Source organism: Phyllosticta citribraziliensis (genome assembly GCF_038025025.1).
Source record: "Phyllosticta citribraziliensis strain CPC 17464 chromosome Unknown J3D65scaffold_16, whole genome shotgun sequence".
Classification (NCBI taxonomy): Eukaryota; Fungi; Ascomycota; class Dothideomycetes; order Botryosphaeriales; family Phyllostictaceae; genus Phyllosticta; species Phyllosticta citribraziliensis.
In genome coordinates this window covers 189,531-206,187 of record NW_027117353.1, presented here as the reverse complement: position 1 = coordinate 206,187, position 16,657 = coordinate 189,531, and the positions used below count along the sequence as shown (strand labels likewise).

Sequence of the window (16,657 nt, the reverse complement as noted above, 5' to 3'; positions counted from 1 at the left end):
CGCCCCGCCCCGTTGCCTCGACAGACGACAAATGATTGCCATTTGAATGCCTGCTCGCCCGCTTGCTCGCCCGCCTGTCTGCGCTGTCACTGACGTAGGTAGGTGGAGGTAGAAGGGCTGCAATGTAAACGCAAACGCGCTCCGTCCGCGTGCCGACGACGCGGGCAGAGTGAGTGACTGACGCGAGAAGCCACGAAGCCACGACGCATGCGCAATGTTCCAGGCAGACGGAGAAAGCGACGACGACGACGACGACGACGACGCGACGTCCATGCCGCCGTAGCAGTGAAACGCAGCGCAGCGCAGCGCAGCGCAGCGCAGCCAACTAAGCCACGCACGCCGCAAGCAAGCAGCGAAAAGAAAGGCTGCAATGCAACCTAGGCAAAACGCAGGACATGTATCCAACGGATCAATGCCCCTTCGAAAAAAGCATTTTTTGTCTTTTACTTTCTTTTCTTTTTGTCTGTTTGAGAGAGTTTTTTGATGCACACATTTTGCCGAGTGATTGATCGACTGGTCAGGTTGATTTGGTTGGATGATTGTTGATTGAGAAAGAAATAAGGAAGAAGGAAGAAAAAGAGGCCGTACTGGGAAGAGGGAGAGGGAGAAGGACGGATCAGGAGGAGGTGGGGAGTTATAGTACACGACGAAGTGAGTGAGTGTTGTTGTTGGGGTCGAGTGAAAAGGAAAAAAGGCACGTTCAGGGGGCCCGCAGCCGGCAGCAGGAAGCCCACCCACCACCCATCATCATCAATGGATGTCATCGTGGTTGGTTGGAGCCGCCAGCCATTTTCGGCGTGAACCCAGTCGGTCGAACGTCTACCACTCAAACTCGCCCTGGGCCTTGTGGAAGAGGTAGCTAGAAAAGACAGGAGTCAGTTGCATGCGTTGCGGAGAGGGATCGGGGCACACCTACTCTTTGCCGCCCGTCGACAGGATGCCGTCCTTGAGCGTGCACTTCCACTTGTTCTTGACGCGCTGCACCTTGTCGTACGTGCAAATCATCGTGTCGCCCTGCGGGCCGTCCTCCTCGCCTTGGATCTGCTCCTCGTCCGAGTCGTCGAGGTCCGAGTTGATGGCCTCGTCGTCGTTTTCTTCCGGCTTCGCGTCGTCGTCGACGCCCAGCTCGCCGTCCAGCTGCGGGATGATGCTGCTGCTCGACACAGCGGGCGTGGCGCGAGCGAGCGCCGGCGCGCTTCTGCGCTTCTTGCCTTTGCCCTTGGCGCTGGGGAGCTCCTCGAGCGGCTGCATCAAGCCACTTTCGATGACGTCCATGCGCTGCTCGAACTGCGCCCGCAGCATGCCATCTGCGGCATGCATGGCGCTAAGGTCACCGGCAGCCTCGGCACGTCTTGAAGCAACCAAGGCGTTCCAGTCGGCCAGGTCAGCATCGCCAGCGCCGTCAGTCTGGGCAGCATATACTGAGCTCTGTTGCTGCTGTGGGTTTTGCGACGGAGGACCCTGCTGCTGCTGTTGCTGCTGTTGCGGCTGCTGGGGTGGGTGTTGAGCCGCATGCTGCTGATGCTGCCTATTGGGAGGCATCTGCAAGTTCATGGGACGTTGCTGTTGATGCTGTTGGTGCTGTTGATGCTGTTGACCAGGCAGGCCGACATTGTTCTGAGGATAGGCCGACGCAATCGAGGCATTGGCCTGGTCTCCAAAGTTTTGCTGGAGCAGCTGGGCAGCGCGCTGCTGGGCAATGTTGGAGCCATTCATGGAGCCGTAGCCGTTCATCTGGTAGTTGGGCATGTTGGGAGGGTATCCGGGTTCGGTCTTGACCCTCGGGCCGCCGGCCTGTGCATTCTGGGCGTACTGGTGAGGAGGCTGAGAGGCAGGGGGTTGCATCTGCTGGGGCACGGCTTTGGAGCTGTCGTTGGATGGGACGGTCGGGGGATTTGAGATTTGCATGGGCGGCGGCGGGGCCGGGTCCCAGGGCATCTGGGCGACATGGAGGGCGGACAGCTTCTTTTGCCAAATCTGCGAGAGGGACGGTCAGCTAGATTGAACAAGATGGAGGGTAGTGATGGTGATGGTGTTGGTGGTGGTGGTGCACGAGGGCGTCACGTGCAGCGCTAGCCGGAACAGGTTGGCGCAGGTTGAGCGGGGCCGGAAGGAGGTATAAAATAGGCGAAAGGCAGGGCAGATACAAAGTGGCAGCGCTGCCCTCGCCCCCCGATCGCCTCTGAGCCCGCCGGCTCCTTCCAGCCCAGCCAACCCCGCTTTTCCTGCCATCCCTCGCTGGCCGGCAGCCTGGAGCTGCACTGCGACCACAAGACGACAACAACGCCAATTTGTTTTTCTTCATCGTCGTCGTCGCTGTTGTTGCCATGCAGCTCGTCGTCGGCTCCCGCGGGCGCTGCGCATGACGTATCAAAGGGAAAAAGACCCATGACGACAACCGACGATGCGAAACTGCTGTTGCACCTACCTCCTTCATCTCCTGCAGCGTCTGCTGGTCGACGCCGCTCTCCTCAAAGTCATTCTGCGACGCTACGACGACCCGCTCGATGATCTGGCCGAAGATGGCGCCCTGCACTCGTCGTTGATGGTCAGCCCATGTTGCGCAGCGTTGTTGGTTCGCGACAAAGGGAACAGAGCGAGCGCTTCAAGGGCAGAGGGCGGGCTTCACTACTGACGGTGATGGTGTTGGACATGATGATGGCTGATCGATTGCCTGTGACGTGACGGCCGTGGTCGTGTCGTCAGGTTGCGTGATGGTAGCGTAGCGGGAATCGCAAACGCAGCCGCGTGACGTGTGTTGACTGGCTGCCGGCTGGCTGAGAGGTCGCTGGAATGGGGAGGGGCCCGACCGACGTTCGTCGGCTCTCCACCGGTCGCTCTGCTGCTCTGCGCCTTCTGTCTAGTCGCTACTCTGTCTTGCTATCAACAATACGGGCGAGTTATCGTGTCGTGATGTTCTGCGACGGCGGGGGTTGCGTCTTTGTCTTTGCTTGCAAGGTAGAGGATGAGTGTTGGCCCGCCGCAAGCGGTCGAGATACGACCCAGACGTCTGCCGCTACGCCTCGGCCCCGATGTTTAGCCGTCTGCCTATGTCCGCCCACCTCACCCACCGCGCCTTAGCACCGCAGAGCACTGCGCTTGCTCCGGCGACCTTCCACTCCCTCATTGAACGATAATGCGTTCTTTTGTGCCGTCTCACTTCCTTGTTGTCGCGAATCATGCAAGGTACCGTCTGCTGTGTCAGCAAGGAGGGTGCGCAAGTCTCGTGAACCACAATCTCTCCACTCGTAGCCCGCATTCCTCCTATGTTGCTGGCATTATGATCTGTGTGAACGCCGTCACTTTACTTACGATTCATGAGTGCCACAATACATACAGAGGTCTGATGCCTCGGCCGTTGGACGGACCCTTTGTCGTCCTCTACTCGCAGCTGGAATCACGCGTAAATCGAGTAAAGAAGGTTTTTTTGCACTTCCACCGTGTGCATCAGCGAAGGTAGCTAGTTCTCCGGGCCTGCCTTTGTCGGCCTCGACACAGCAATCGTGCCTTTGAATTTCCCTCATTCCCCTTTCCAGCCTGACGGCCACTCACCCAGTCGAGAAGCAACTCGAAACCACCCTTTTGAATCGCCGACCTGAAGCAACGCCATTTTTCCTCCCTTGCCACAAGGCACCACCTCAAAAGACTGAACTCCATAGGCGGCAAGCTAGCCTCAGAAGCGCCGTTTCGCCATCAGGAAATCCACCCAGAAGCCGTAAAAAGACAGTCTATACGCAGAAGAGACAGCAATTTTGGGTATCATGCCGCACCATAACAGAGACACATCAAACCAATTCCACCACTCCCTCAAATTTCCGAGCCCACCGAGTTGAGCTCTTTTTTGATCTTGTCGTACTCGGCAATCTCTTCCTCGGTGGGCCGCATGGCCTTGCCCTCGGCACGGATGGGGTCTTGATCTGGCCTGCGTACCATGTGGAAGAGACATGCTTTCTTCGACTCGTCCACAACCTGGTAGCCGACGACGTCATACAGGCCGTCGTAACGGAAGCCACGCGCAGGCCGGTACTTGCTTGCGCCCTTGTGAATATTGTGTGAGCGGATGACCCGGACAGGCTTCTTGTCCTCGACGCTCAGAATCAAGCTCTGTGTGTTTTCCGTGTATTTCCCGTCAGTCGAATTTGTACCCGAATACCGCAGCTCGTGTCCCTCATCGCGATCATTGTATTGGGAGCCTCCGGACACAATGATGGAAAAGGCGGCCTTCCCCTTCACAGAGTAGATGCCGCCTTGGGTGGACCCGTGAGCTCCGTCTCGGACGGTGCAGAGCTGAGTCGGCCACCACTGGCCGTTGACAAGATCGCCCTGGCCATAGTAGGCTGCGCCCGACTTGCCCGGGAATCCAGGCTCGATACGATCCGTACTCCTGTTGTGGGCCTTTTGCGACTTGACGATTCCCCGCAAGAGATCGGTAGAGAAAATCTGTAAACACCAACGGTTGTACAGTTCCAAGGCGTCCGCTTGGATATCCCACGGGTAGTCAACACCTTTGCTGTACTCGGCTGCAAACAGCTGCGGCAAGCCCGTGTCTTCGTGAAGCATCTGAGTTTTTCGGACCACGATTTTGTTGACTTCCAAGAAGGCCAACTGGTGTAGCTCCTTCCTGATGTCGTCAAATGCATCGAGTTTTTTCTCGGCGCAGTCCCTAATGAGCCTTTTGATTTTGCTAAGTTTGGCATCGACGCCGGTATAACCAGCATGCCTGGACCTGCTCTGCCACTCCTGCGGTTTGATCGATGTGTACCACGCAGGCCGCTTGAGCTGTCGTCCAGGACCCGGTGCCAGTGACGCCTGCCCTGTTCGCTCAGGGCGCGCTGTGTGCGTGTTGCCACTTCTTTCTGCACCAGTAAGCTGCGGCCGCTCGTCCTGGTACATGTACTCAAGAAATCCGTCCCTGGATGTGTGGACAGCGAGCTTGCGCATAAGGCGCTCAGCCTGATTCCCATCGGGAAGAGGGAATTGCTTAGGAGCAACGCCTGCATTCTTCTTCTGGGTCTTCCAAGCCCAGTATTTCTCTTTGACCCGGCTGCAGTCGTACTCAGTCGGATAAGGATCTCCAGAAACAGTTGCTCCAGAGTTTTTGATTTTCTTTTCCATGCGCTGTAGCGCCTCTATATTGATGTGCGCTCGAACGACACGCTCAGGGACGCCTTTTGCAGCCAAGGCTGCAATCTTCTCGAGCATATTTCGAGTGAATGACTCGTAATTTTTCAAGTTTGCATCTGGCCAATTCTTCTCCAGGCGATGTCGAATGTCGGCGGACGATCGAATGGCACTTTCGGAAGATGTCTTTGATGCCGTGTTGCCTGATGCAGAATTATTCGACGATCCTGCCGCTGGCGAGACTTGTCGCGCACTAGGGCGTCGCCTATCAGACCACACGTTGTCAGATGGCCGCCTGGCCGGGAGAGATTCGCGTGTGACAGATCCAGTATTGGGGGAAAAACGATCTGCCATGGGCGACTTTGGAACGTTGCGGAAATCGGCAGACGCGTTTGAAGCCGCCGCCGCATAGGAAGTGTTTTCATTCAAGCAGCTGGTCGAAGAAGCGACCAATGGACGCGATTCTTGTCTTCCACTCTCGACCTCAGGCGAGCCATGATTCGAGGGCTCTGAGGGAGACCCAACGAGTGAGGAGAGGGACGAAGACGATGCCCTCGAGTTTGACTCAGCAGCTTGAGCCGATGGATCGCTGCGCGCCGCTGAACCAGCGTCATTCGAGGCTTCCTTCGGAGAGTCAACCTGTGGCTGTGCTGCGTCGACTTCGGGAGGCGTAGTGTCGCCTGCCGCTTCCGTATGGACATCTTCTATATCCATGTTGTGGTCGACAAACATGGGTTCATCGACTGCAGTATCGGTTGCCGGCATCGCTTCATCTGCTGGCCTGCGATCCAATGGGACCATAAGAGGACTTGCAGGGGACGCTCGAGCCGTGCCGCTACTTGTGCCCGGAGATGGGGCAGCGGCCGCAGCAGCATGTGACTGCTTTGGTATGGCCGGCGTGGTTTCTGTGGCATTTGACCCGCCCGTGTTTGGCGCCGTAGGTGAAGCTGTGGGGCCATTTGTCGAGCTAGGTGTTGACTGTGAAATCGCCTTATCCACCAAAGAGTGACTTTCGCCTGCATCTGCGTTACCAACGGCTGGGCTCGAAGCTGACGCCTCCGCGCTGTTGATGCCAGGTGAAGCTGGTGAATGTGGTGCAATATTTGCCGATGATGAATCGACGACAGGGAGCCTTGGAGTTGGCCTTTGAACTTCTGAGAGTGAATTGCTCTGCCAAGCATCCGAAGACCGATGTGAGCGCGTTTCTGGCAACTGGATGACATTGGCATCTAGTAAACCCTCTCGGCGTGGTGATGAGGTGCCACTGATTGGACCAGCTGGCGATCCAGCTTCGATAGTTGTAGAGCGGCTATTGTGGGCTTGTGGTTCAGTGGATGACCGCTGTGCTGGATTTGAGGCTGGGATTTCCTGCTTGATCGTGACTGCCGGAGAAGAGGGTGTCGAAGATGAGAGACTTCCGGTTCTTACTGAAGGGGTCATGTGAGGTTGCGTCTCCCGCGTGACCGTAGTTGCCGGCGCAGCCCGAGATGTTGGCGCAGGGGCATGTGACTGCTGCTGATTGGGTTGAGGGACAGGGCTGCGCTGGTGATTTTGTGATGATGGCATCCAGTGACTGCTCCCGTTGAGCGCAACTGGGGACGCCTGGACAGGTCCTTGGTTTTGGCCGATCGCACAAGCGGGATTCCAAGCATAAGATGTCCCCATAAGCGTGGGCGGGTGAGCGGGCATAGAAGAAAAACCTTGCCCTGGGTTGGACAATGATCTTCCTGGCGGTCCAGTAGACGGTGGTGAAGGATTTGCCCTTGAGATTGGAACTCTCTGCCTTTGAGCTGGCTGACCATTGGCGTATGCATTGGTGTTCCAGTCAGGCTCTTTTCGTTTCTGCGCTCCAGGAGCGCTCATGTGCTGGAGGTATGGAGTACTGTGGGTACCTTGGGGAGGCTAGTTCAGTAGGATGTTAGTCCTCGCCGCGACAAGTAATGAATAGGGTGAATGGGGACATACTCCCATTGACGGAGAACCCTGGGCAGCTTGATTTTGTAGTCGGGCATAATGCGCCCTCTCTGCTGCTGCATATTGATCTCGGATCCGATCACGGCCACGAGCCAACCGCTCTTGCAGCGATGGACGCGGGGCCGTAAGCCACTCGAGCTGCTTCCGAACCCAGTATGGATTGGTTGCATCAATGGCCATTGTGATGAAAAGCGGCCCTTGAGGCTAGCGCTGTTGTAGCTATCACAGCAAACTTCTTTGGCGACGTTATAATAGTGAGGCGAGAGTCGTCCTGTCAAGATGAAGATGTGAGTTGACAGAGGCTGAACAACAAGGGAGCCTTAAGCGCTAGGGTTGAGAGCACAGCGCTTAGACCAGCTTCTGTCTATCGCTGTTATAAGCAAGTACGGTCTCTAAGACAGCTTAATACAGATGCCTTGTCAAGAGGTCGCGGCTGTTTATATAGACGTGCCAAGAGGTCTCGAACGTGTCAAAAGGGAGACTTGAGTTTTGACCAGTCGCAATGTGGGAAAGCTTGAGGTTAATGCTGCGTCCTAAACTAGGACCATCCAGGCCGGGAGTTGGAAGTGTTTGCGGTACAGCTTTGACGCGTCTCGACCGCGACCGCGACCGCGGCTGGTTGGGCGGTCGATGTGTAGGGAAGCCCAATCGCGTGTCTTGAGGAAGGGGGATAGTATGTCAACGGCGGCCTTCCTGGCGATGAGAAGTCGAAGGTTATGTAGAGGAGCAGTTGGGGTTGTGTAACGCGGTAGCGCGGGAGGGCGGGGAGCAGGATGGTTCTTCGGTTCCCTTGTTAAGACGCGTCCAGACTCGACGGACGGCCAATCAAAAAATGCGGAGTGGCGGGTCGCTCTTGCCGCGAGTAGACCACCCTCCCACGTGACTACACCTGCCCAATCAGGATGTCTAATTGTCCTGACAACTGCATTGCATGCTTTTAAGTTAAGATTTGACAACCTTGAGGGCTGTCTTTGACTACATGTAGACAAGCCATGGCTTTGGCTGAGAGCTAGAAGTTATGCATGGCCACGTCGAACAAGTTTGGCTAGGACACAAGGAGCTTTCTTAGGCTTCCTCGAGCTACAGTAGTGAGGGGGAGCACGGGGAGCATTCAAGAGCAATCTCATGAAAATTACATCTGTTGATTCCAAGACTCATCCCAGTGTATATCAAGATATGGTGTCGAGACTTGGTAAACAGCAAAATTAAAACCTGTTGAAACCAAATGCACCTTTGACCTGCCTCATCGCAGCCACGTAAGACGCCGATCCAAAAACCAAACGCCCATGCCGTGCTATGCCCACTCATTCCCCCACGCTGAAATATATGCAGCAGTTTTGTGCTCCGTAATGAAAAACAGGTTAGAGACAAGAGAGCCAGCTCGTCTTACTTCGTCGTTTGTCCCAAGACCTCGTGCTCGACGACGGCATCTGCAGGGCTCTTATTCGACGCTGCAGTCAGATCCTCGTCTTTCTCGTACAAATCGGTCGTGACGGCGATCCATCCACGGACCTTGCCTTGGCTGTCGAGAATCTTCCAGTCACCTGATCTATTCGATTCGACGACTTCCATATCCTTGCCTTTCGCTGCCTCCATCTCCTCCTCGGCATCGATGCGAATCGTTTCTGCGACGTCAAACCCGTTTTCGCGCATCATCTGCAGGATGCACCGGGTGTTGAGGTTGAGAATGCGCTCAGGCTCCTCGACGTGGAAAATTGTCTTCGAGATCCACTTGAACAGGAGCCCAAAGTCGGATTGAGAAAGATGCGCCGAGGATACGGGGTAGAAGAAGCGAGGGCCGGGCTTCGTCCTCTTCGGCGAACTCGTTGACGGGTCTTCCGAGAGTAGTCTCTTCGTTTCCTTCATGTGCACCGACCAGTTGTAAAAGGCCTCGCTGAGGATGGCCACCAAAGTGGTACCGCCAGGTCCCGGTGGAGCATAGCACGGCATAGGCTTGTCCTTCAGCCATCTGGTATTTGGGCTTTGCAAAGGAAGGCACCACATGTCCAGAAGTACGACTGGAGAGAATGGCGTGATTTGTTTGGCGATTTCCGACGTGGCTCTTGGCGAGAAGAGCGGCACGTAGGCATATTTGCGCTCTGGGCTCGTTTGCCAGTAGATTGTCTTGACCAGTTGGTGCATGGTCGCAGCACCAAAGCTATGCCCGGCCCAGACAATGGAGCCTGGGCGGTGCATGTCAAGCTTTTCCTTGAACATGGACAGGAGGTTGCTTGTGTCGAGCTTCTTGTTCTTCGACTTGTTCTCATCCAAATTCCTTATTTCTTCGCCAGCGTCCATCTTGAGCATCGAGTCGTGGATAACACCGAGCTCCCAGAGGCGAATTTTAAGCTGCTCGTCTCTCCTTTCCCATACATCTTCCCTTGGCTCATGGGAGAGCGTGACGTAGTCGACTGCCTTGGCTGGAGTATCTGGCGTCGCCCGAATGTACGAGATTGGACAGCTTCCGTCACGATGTTCTGGTGCAATCACCACAACTCCGTGGCTCGAAACCGAGCCAACTATCTGCGAATATGCATTTCTCGTGCCTCCCAGCCCGTGCGAAAAGACCATGACTGGCCACCGGGAGGATTTGGTTGGGGGCGAGAGGAGTGGCGCATTCCGATGGACGGGAATGTTGATGTAGTAGAAGAGTTGAGGGAAGAATCTGTTGCGGATGAGCATTGAGCCACGCAATGGATGTAAGACGACCTACGAAAAGACACTGGCAAAGGCCGAATTGGCCCCCATGAAGCGAGCGTACGCAGCCATGTAGCCCCTTTGAGGGTTGGGAATCCATCGTACGGGTCTGTCGCTAGCAGAAGGTTCGCATGGGTAGAAGATGCGGTATGCGACAGTAGATATGCTCGAATCGGGCGCCGGGCTTGGCGAGTTCAAGCCGGCGACGGGAATTTCGACATCGATGGATCCAACTTTGTACGGGCCAGGGTACTCTGGCAGAGTAGTGACGGGTTTGAGGCTCGACAACCAGGACATGGTGGGCAGCGAGTAGAGAGGAGGTCGGAGACGGAGAGGCGGTCGGAGAGAGAGGGACAGCGAATTAAAGGTCCATGGAAGGATCGTGTGAGAGAAAAAGGACGGCGGCCAGAAGGTGGGAGAAACTTGTGCAGGCGAATCTGGGACACGCGACACTCGATGACGTTAGATCTCAGCCCAGACGATGCGCACGTAACGCCGTCGGCGGTCCGACGCAGCCGGGGCCCGCGACGGAGACGGAAGCTCTCAGTCGATTGCCGCACATGTCGCGATGCAATGAATGAGGATGATGTGGTGAGGAGGATAAGACGTGACGATGGTTTTGGATGGCAGGTCGCGTGCTGGGTTCTGTCGAGGCGATGATCCTAGGGCTCGTCCTCGGCGGTGCAACGGGCTAAGCGACCCGGCGCGCAGCAAGAGAGTTCTAGAGGAATCGGAAAAGGTCCAACTTTCGGTTCTTCTCCAACGCACGATCATGGCCGTTGGAGTGTTGCTCAATGATCGACGCCCGCCGCTTACATACTCTACGTCCTGGACCCGTACATCCCACATGTTGAAAAGACATTGGAGACACAGACGGTTTCACCAGACACTTTGAAGTGCACTCCGTATACGCAAACGAGCCAAGGCCAGGGCAGTATTGGGTTGACCGGTGCAGCTAGTACCATGGCAGTCCGAGTGCCATGGTTCGCGTTGGATTTTTGGCTTCAGACACGCAGAGATTGGAACATGAAGCAGACATGATTGAACCAACCATTCAGCATTCCATAGTTGTTGGGTTGATTGCGCCTGGGGCTGGTGGCAGTGGAGTGGTGGCTTACAGATTGCACCTGACTTCGGATCGTGCCGTAGGTAGCAAGCGAAGACCACGCGGCGGGCCATGCGAACGGCGCGTTGCGCTCATCCATGCCCGCCCGCCCGCCGCTTAGGTTGATGCGCTGTCGCCGTTACCACCACCGCCGGCATCCCCAGCCTACACCCGTTACCTTTCGCTTCACGTCATTTTGCTCCTCCACACGAGACTGCTCCTTCTTCTCCCTCGACCCACTTCTACTCCACTCTATCGCCATGGTTCGCCAAAGGGCGCCCTCAGCGGCGTCCACCAACTCCTCAAACGTCGTTCGCGACCAGGTACAAACTACTCCAACTTCACTCTCCTCCACCAAAGCTGCCCGACACTGACACTGCTGACCAGGAGCTCGGGAGCATGTACGACTATCTCGCCAAGATCATACTGCTTGGCCCAAGTGGTTGTGGAAAGTAGGCGCCTCCCCCAAAGCTACCCGGCGACCGAACCCTGACCCTTCTAGGTCGTGCCTGTTGCATCGCTTTGTCAAGAACGAATGTACGATACTCTGTACACCCTTCTATCAATATGGCTCTTATCATCTCACCCAGGGAGAGTCTATTCCTCGCAAACAATCGGCGTCGAGTTCGCATCCAAGATTATCAAGGTCGGCACTGGTGCGCGTCGGAAGCGCATTAAGCTGCAGGTAATTATGCTCGTACCCATACCGTCAAGCATCCACTCACCATGGTAGCTGTGGGATACTGCAGGGACTGAACGCTTCCGCGCCGTCTCCCGCTCCTATTACCGCGGCGCAGCGGGCGCAATCCTGATATACGACATTGCCTCCTACGCATCCTTCAGAGCTCTCCCCACCTTTCTCAACGACGCCCGCGCCCTCGCTTCTCCGGACCTTACCGTCATCCTCGCAGGAAACAAGACTGACCTTTCAGATGGAGAGTCACACTTCGAAGTGGAACCCACCTTGATTGACGAACCGCTTCCCACACCTTCGAGTACAAGCAGCTCAGCAGCTTGGGGTTCGATGAGATCAAACAGAGGCATCGGATTTGGGACACAAAATACCGCGACTTCTGCAACAGAAGGGAGAGAAGTCCCCGTCGACATATCAACGCGGTGGGCGACCGACGTCTCCATACCAGTCAGCATGGAGGTATCGGCGCTCTCGGGCGACAACGTCGAAGAGCTCTTTGCCCGTCTGGCGCGGATGATCTTGACCAAAATCGAAATTGGCGAGATAGATCCGGACGACCCGCAAAGCGGCATCCAATACGGAGACAGTGGCGGGTGGAGCGGATATTTCGATGATGACGGCAGCATCAAGAGCGGCACAACAGATGGCGCGGGCACCAGGCGACGGCGCAAAGGCAAACACCGGGGAGCTGCTCTATTGACTGGGGTACAAGAGTGGGAAGAAGTTTTCCGCATTCCAGGATCGAGAAGAAGGGGGGGATGCTGCTAGCACCGAATTGTCCTTCCACATGGTCTTCTCTTTTCCTCTGTCATTCCTCCATTGCTTTGGTCTCATTCGCGGGGCGTTTTGGTAGAGGCCCCGGATCATTCCTGTTCCCGCGCATTTCAGTGCCTTGGTGCATGTGGCTCATCGAATCCCCATCTGTCTTTGAGGACCCGCGTCTTCAACCTCTTCTTGGACATGCCTTGCTTTTTCTTTTGTGCGAAACCCTGGCTTGTAATGTGGACTGGCGAAAGACTGACATTGTGTTTAAGTAGTATGCCCAGGCGGGACAAGATGACTCGGCGCTACCTGCCTTGGGAGTTGTTCTCGAACACTTGGCCGCTCTATTTATCCGTAAAGTCCGCATCTCACTTGCAGCTTTGATATTTTCACCATGGTCGTAACAAACCAAAGTGCGACTTGTCGCTAAAGCCTCCCTTGGTATTGCGACAAACAGCGTTGCTGTTAAAGTCGCTCTATCAAAGAGGATTGAAAGCTCCCCTTTCTCTCTGCCAGCTAATCTGACTAGATCGTCCAAGATGCCGCGCTCCATAGCTGCGTCCACTCTAAGCCATGTCATTGGACTTTCAGCCACATCGGCAACTCGGAAGTGGAATACCCGCAAAGTGAGGGCGCCATACTTTGACGACGTCATGCATTTGCCTCGTCGACCCGGCCGAATGGAGACTGCGGATGACAAGCTTTATGACTAACCAATTCAAAGCAATTCTTCTTTGAAAGGCTTGTATTGGCCAACTTCGTCGAAAATCGAAGCGATTATTGTCGCCTTGCAAGAACACCACGGAGGCGCCGTGCGAGTCAGATATCTTCATGCGGCATGGAACCAAGGCTGGGCAGATTGACTGGTTCAACAACGCGGAAGTCTCCAAGACACTTGCCAACATTTATTGAGGTCGCCAACTTGTCATCAAGCTGATCCTTTCGCGCATGATTGGACGCCGCCAAGCCCATTTGACGACTCGCAACAGCAGCAATCTTACCCGATTTGAACGCAACAAGCGAAAGGCCCAGACGGACGACGAACACTCCCTGACGGCGCCACGCGTGTGCAAAAAAAAGGCACCCACAGGCCGGTCACGAAGGGCTCTCCCATGCAAATGCGGGGCCCCGGATTATCCCTGTCCACACGCTTCAATCACATTTCCTCCGGACATCAAGATGCCTGTCTAGTGCCGGGAGCTTGTTTCCCCCACACGACTAGAGACGACGCCTTCCCTCCACGGACGCGCTTCTCCTCAACGGCGTGCCTGCCACAAGTAGACAGCCAAGAGATTTGAGGGCGTGTCACCCGAGGGTGTCGCTCAGGATCATCATGGGCTTTGACCCTTGGCGGTGACCCAGCAATGCGGGGCACGACGTCGACGACGAGCGCTGTAAATAGGGACTTGCAGCCAAAGTGACACCGAAAGCTGTCCGGCCAATTTTTTTGTTCCGCGTCACTCCCTGACACTTGTGTTTTGCCATGTCTTCCTCCCCTGACGACAAGGCGGTTTCGTCTGCAGAGCTGGAAAAGAATCAGCCCGAGCATATCGACCACGTTTACTCGAATGGGTCCGACGACACTGAAGATGCGGCGATTTCGTTCGGCTTCACGCCGGCGGAGCAGAGGAAGTTGATTCACAGAATCGACCGACGCTTGGTGGTGACAGTGGGTGTCATGTACTGCATCAGTCTGATGGATAGGACGAACCTGTCTGCCGCCAGCATTGCCGGGTAAGAAGTCGCATTTGTTCCCAGCCCATCGCCACGAGCGACGCTGACCGAATCTCGCAGCATGCAAGTGGAACTCGACATGGTGAAAGGTTATCGCTACGTGAGTTACAACGCAACCCGCTCGTGTGCGAAACTCGACTGACGTGAGCGCACCAGTCCCTCGTCACGCTCGTCTTCTTCGTCACCTACGTCGTCTTCCAGCCCCTTTCGACCGGGCTCGTGCGGAAAATCGGACCTCGTTTGCACCTCGCCGCAATTTGCGTATTTTGGGGAGCTACCATGATTGGCATGGGTTTCGCCCACACGTGGAATGCGCTCGCTGGACTTCGCGCGCTGTTGGGTGTATTCGAGGTAAGTCTGTCAATAGCCACTCTGGTTGGGACATTGCTGAATATTGTAGGCTGGTTTCTTCCCCAGCGCCGTCTATCTCTTGTCGACTTGGTACGTTAGGTGTAAGTGTCACGAGAACCTCTTCAAGACGAGCTGCTGAATTACGTGCAGACGACATGGGCAAGCGTTACTCCGTCTTCTACATCATCGGCTGCGTCGCCTCGGCATGCGCTGGAATCCTCGCCTACGGACTCATGCAAATGGACGGACTATCGGGTCTTGGTGGCTGGAGGTGGATCTTCATCATCGAGGGAGTGGTACGTGAAAAATCTCGCGGTCCAGTGATTGCCAAAAGGATATGTCCTTCGAGATATCTTGACCGCCCTCTGCCTCAGCTCGGTCGCCCCAGTGAGCCATTTCTAACACTCATAATAGCTTACCTGCGTCGTTGGCTTCGGCGGCTACTTTCTCCTGGTCGGCTTTCCAGACTCGAAGCAAAAATCCTGGGACTTCCTCAACGAGCGCGAAATCGCCTTCATCATCGCGCGCGTCAACGCAGACCGCGGCGACGCCAAAACCGAGCCCTTTACAGCACGCAAGTTCTTCGGCGCAGGGCTAGACCTGAAGATCTGGGGCTACGCCCTGGTGTTCTTCGGTACGACGACCATCACGTACGCGCTGGCGTACTTCCTACCCATCATCTTGCACGAGAACATGGGCTTCAGCATCGGCGCGTCGCAGTGCCTGGTCGCGCCGCCGTACGTCTTCGCCGCCATCATCATCTACGCCGACGGCTACGCCGGTGACCGCTGGAAGCTGCGCGGGCCCGTTATCTTATTCAACATGGTCATCTGTCTCGTCGGCCTGCCCATCATGGGCTTCCACAAGACTCCCGGCATCCGCTACCTCGGCGTCTTCTTGGTGACGGCGGGCGCCAATGCCAATGTTCCGGCCACGATGAGCTACCAGGCCAACAACATCAGGGGACAGTGGAAACGCGCCTTTTGCAGCGCAACGCTAGTCGGTTTTGGCGGCGTTGGCGGCATAGCTGGGAGCTTGGTCTTCAGGTACGAAAAGTCTTCCCGCTGCGGGTTCCAATGCACGGCCGCTCGATGCTAATGTCTTGCCACAGGACTCAGGACGCCCCGGATTACCGCCCAGGCATCTACGCATGCATAGCTTGCGCACTGATGAACATAATACTAGTCCTTGCACTGGGTGGCTTTTTCCGCGTCGCCAACAGAAGAGCGGCGAGGGGCGAGGTCGTTCTAGAAGATCCAGACGTGAGTCTCGCCTCGTGTCCCTATCTTTCCCCATGTCTTGTCTTGCAACTGACGTCTCTTGCGCAGAACGAGGGGGACAGAGGCTTCCGCTACACGTATTAGTTGGCTTGTACATACGACTTTTGCTTCGTGGCTCTGAGACATCTATCTGCGTACATACCATGCCGTGTTTTGATGCTCGGGCATGTCTAGCGTCTAACGAATGGCTCACTTTCACTTCGTCTTGGAGGACGATGCGCCTCGCCTCCTGTGCATAGTTGTATCGGCTCCTAATAAAAGCTCGTAAATTTGACCTGTGTTCGACCGCTTTGCATCTTCAACCTCTGGTCCTCACTGAATCACTGCTGATCTAGTCTCCGACGACTCCGTCCTCGCCTCCATGCCTTTCAGCCGACAGTCCCTATGGGCAGCCCGCAGAGCAATCATCGCACCCGCGTGCTGCATCATCGCAGCGGGTCTGTACATCTTGGCTCGCTTGCAGGAATTCTCCCACCAGCCCCACCGGAGCAGGCTCAGACGATACTATTTGCGAATAGACCACACCAACAACCTCCAGTCAATTTGGACCCCGCAGACTGAGCTTCTATATCCAGAGCGCGACTTCAACTTCAGACAAGTCACGCTCTACGAAGACCTCACGTACAGCCTGGCGGCACTTATCTACGGCGTCGCAGTCGGGTGGATCGGCGTCGTCTACCTGACGCTCCTGCACTACGCCGAATTGTGGGAGATGCCCGTGTGGCTCAGGGGCTCGTTTTTCCTGCTCACGCTTTGTCGTCCGTTGACGGTGCTGCGGTGGCTGTGGCGAAAAGGACAAAGGACCGTCGCAGCAGCCCGCGGCAACGTCTCCAGATGGATCTCGCTCGCCTATAGACTGACCAGGACTGCGCTCAGCGTCGCTCTCGTTGCCTTCGCTGCCTGGCTTTTCCTCTATTCTTCCACTGGCGTTGACGTCAG

At 55.9% G+C, this 16,657-nt stretch overlaps 5 protein-coding genes across 5 annotated transcripts; 2 read left to right on the top strand and 3 right to left on the bottom strand.

The window, feature by feature from the left end:
- Positions 1 to 546: 546 nt before the first annotated feature.
- Positions 547 to 3,094, bottom strand: J3D65DRAFT_168844 (transcription factor IIA, alpha/beta subunit family protein). Its single transcript, XM_066794233.1, has 4 exons — positions 2,637 to 3,094; positions 2,429 to 2,530; positions 917 to 1,977; positions 547 to 859 (listed from the first exon to the last, which is right to left on the bottom strand). The coding sequence occupies exons 1-4, from the start codon at positions 2,652 to 2,654 to the stop codon at positions 820 to 822; spliced, it is 1,221 nt and encodes a 406-aa protein (XP_066649952.1). The 5' UTR covers positions 2,655 to 3,094; the 3' UTR covers positions 547 to 819.
- Positions 3,095 to 3,837: 743 nt separating this feature from the next.
- J3D65DRAFT_537289 (PUA-like domain-containing protein) lies at positions 3,838 to 4,770 on the bottom strand (the record flags this gene model as incomplete). The annotated part of the gene is made up of 1 exon (XM_066796711.1): positions 3,838 to 4,770. A coding segment is annotated over one exon (933 nt), but the record flags the coding sequence as incomplete, so codon positions are not given.
- Positions 4,771 to 8,481: 3,711 nt separating this feature from the next.
- Positions 8,482 to 10,089, bottom strand: J3D65DRAFT_562148 (platelet-activating factor acetylhydrolase; the record flags this gene model as incomplete). The annotated part of the gene is made up of 2 exons (XM_066797549.1): positions 8,482 to 9,760; positions 9,809 to 10,089. The coding sequence occupies 2 exons, from the start codon at positions 10,087 to 10,089 to the stop codon at positions 8,482 to 8,484; spliced, it is 1,560 nt and encodes a 519-aa protein (XP_066649950.1).
- A 1,068-nt stretch (positions 10,090 to 11,157) lies between these two features.
- J3D65DRAFT_607741 (ras family protein) lies at positions 11,158 to 12,359 on the top strand (the record flags this gene model as incomplete). Its single annotated transcript, XM_066798520.1, has 5 exons — positions 11,158 to 11,220; positions 11,258 to 11,349; positions 11,400 to 11,434; positions 11,488 to 11,582; positions 11,631 to 12,359. 5 exons carry the CDS (start codon positions 11,158 to 11,160, stop codon positions 12,357 to 12,359), a joined length of 1,014 nt encoding a protein of 337 aa, XP_066649949.1.
- Positions 12,360 to 13,690: 1,331 nt separating this feature from the next.
- On the top strand, positions 13,691 to 15,941 carry J3D65DRAFT_168582 (general substrate transporter). The gene is made up of 8 exons (XM_066794232.1): positions 13,691 to 14,087; positions 14,148 to 14,187; positions 14,244 to 14,438; positions 14,488 to 14,539; positions 14,589 to 14,734; positions 14,853 to 15,484; positions 15,550 to 15,700; positions 15,767 to 15,941. The coding sequence occupies exons 1-8, from the start codon at positions 13,837 to 13,839 to the stop codon at positions 15,800 to 15,802; spliced, it is 1,503 nt and encodes a 500-aa protein (XP_066649948.1). The 5' UTR covers positions 13,691 to 13,836; the 3' UTR covers positions 15,803 to 15,941.
- The last annotated feature ends 716 nt before the right edge of the window (positions 15,942 to 16,657 follow it).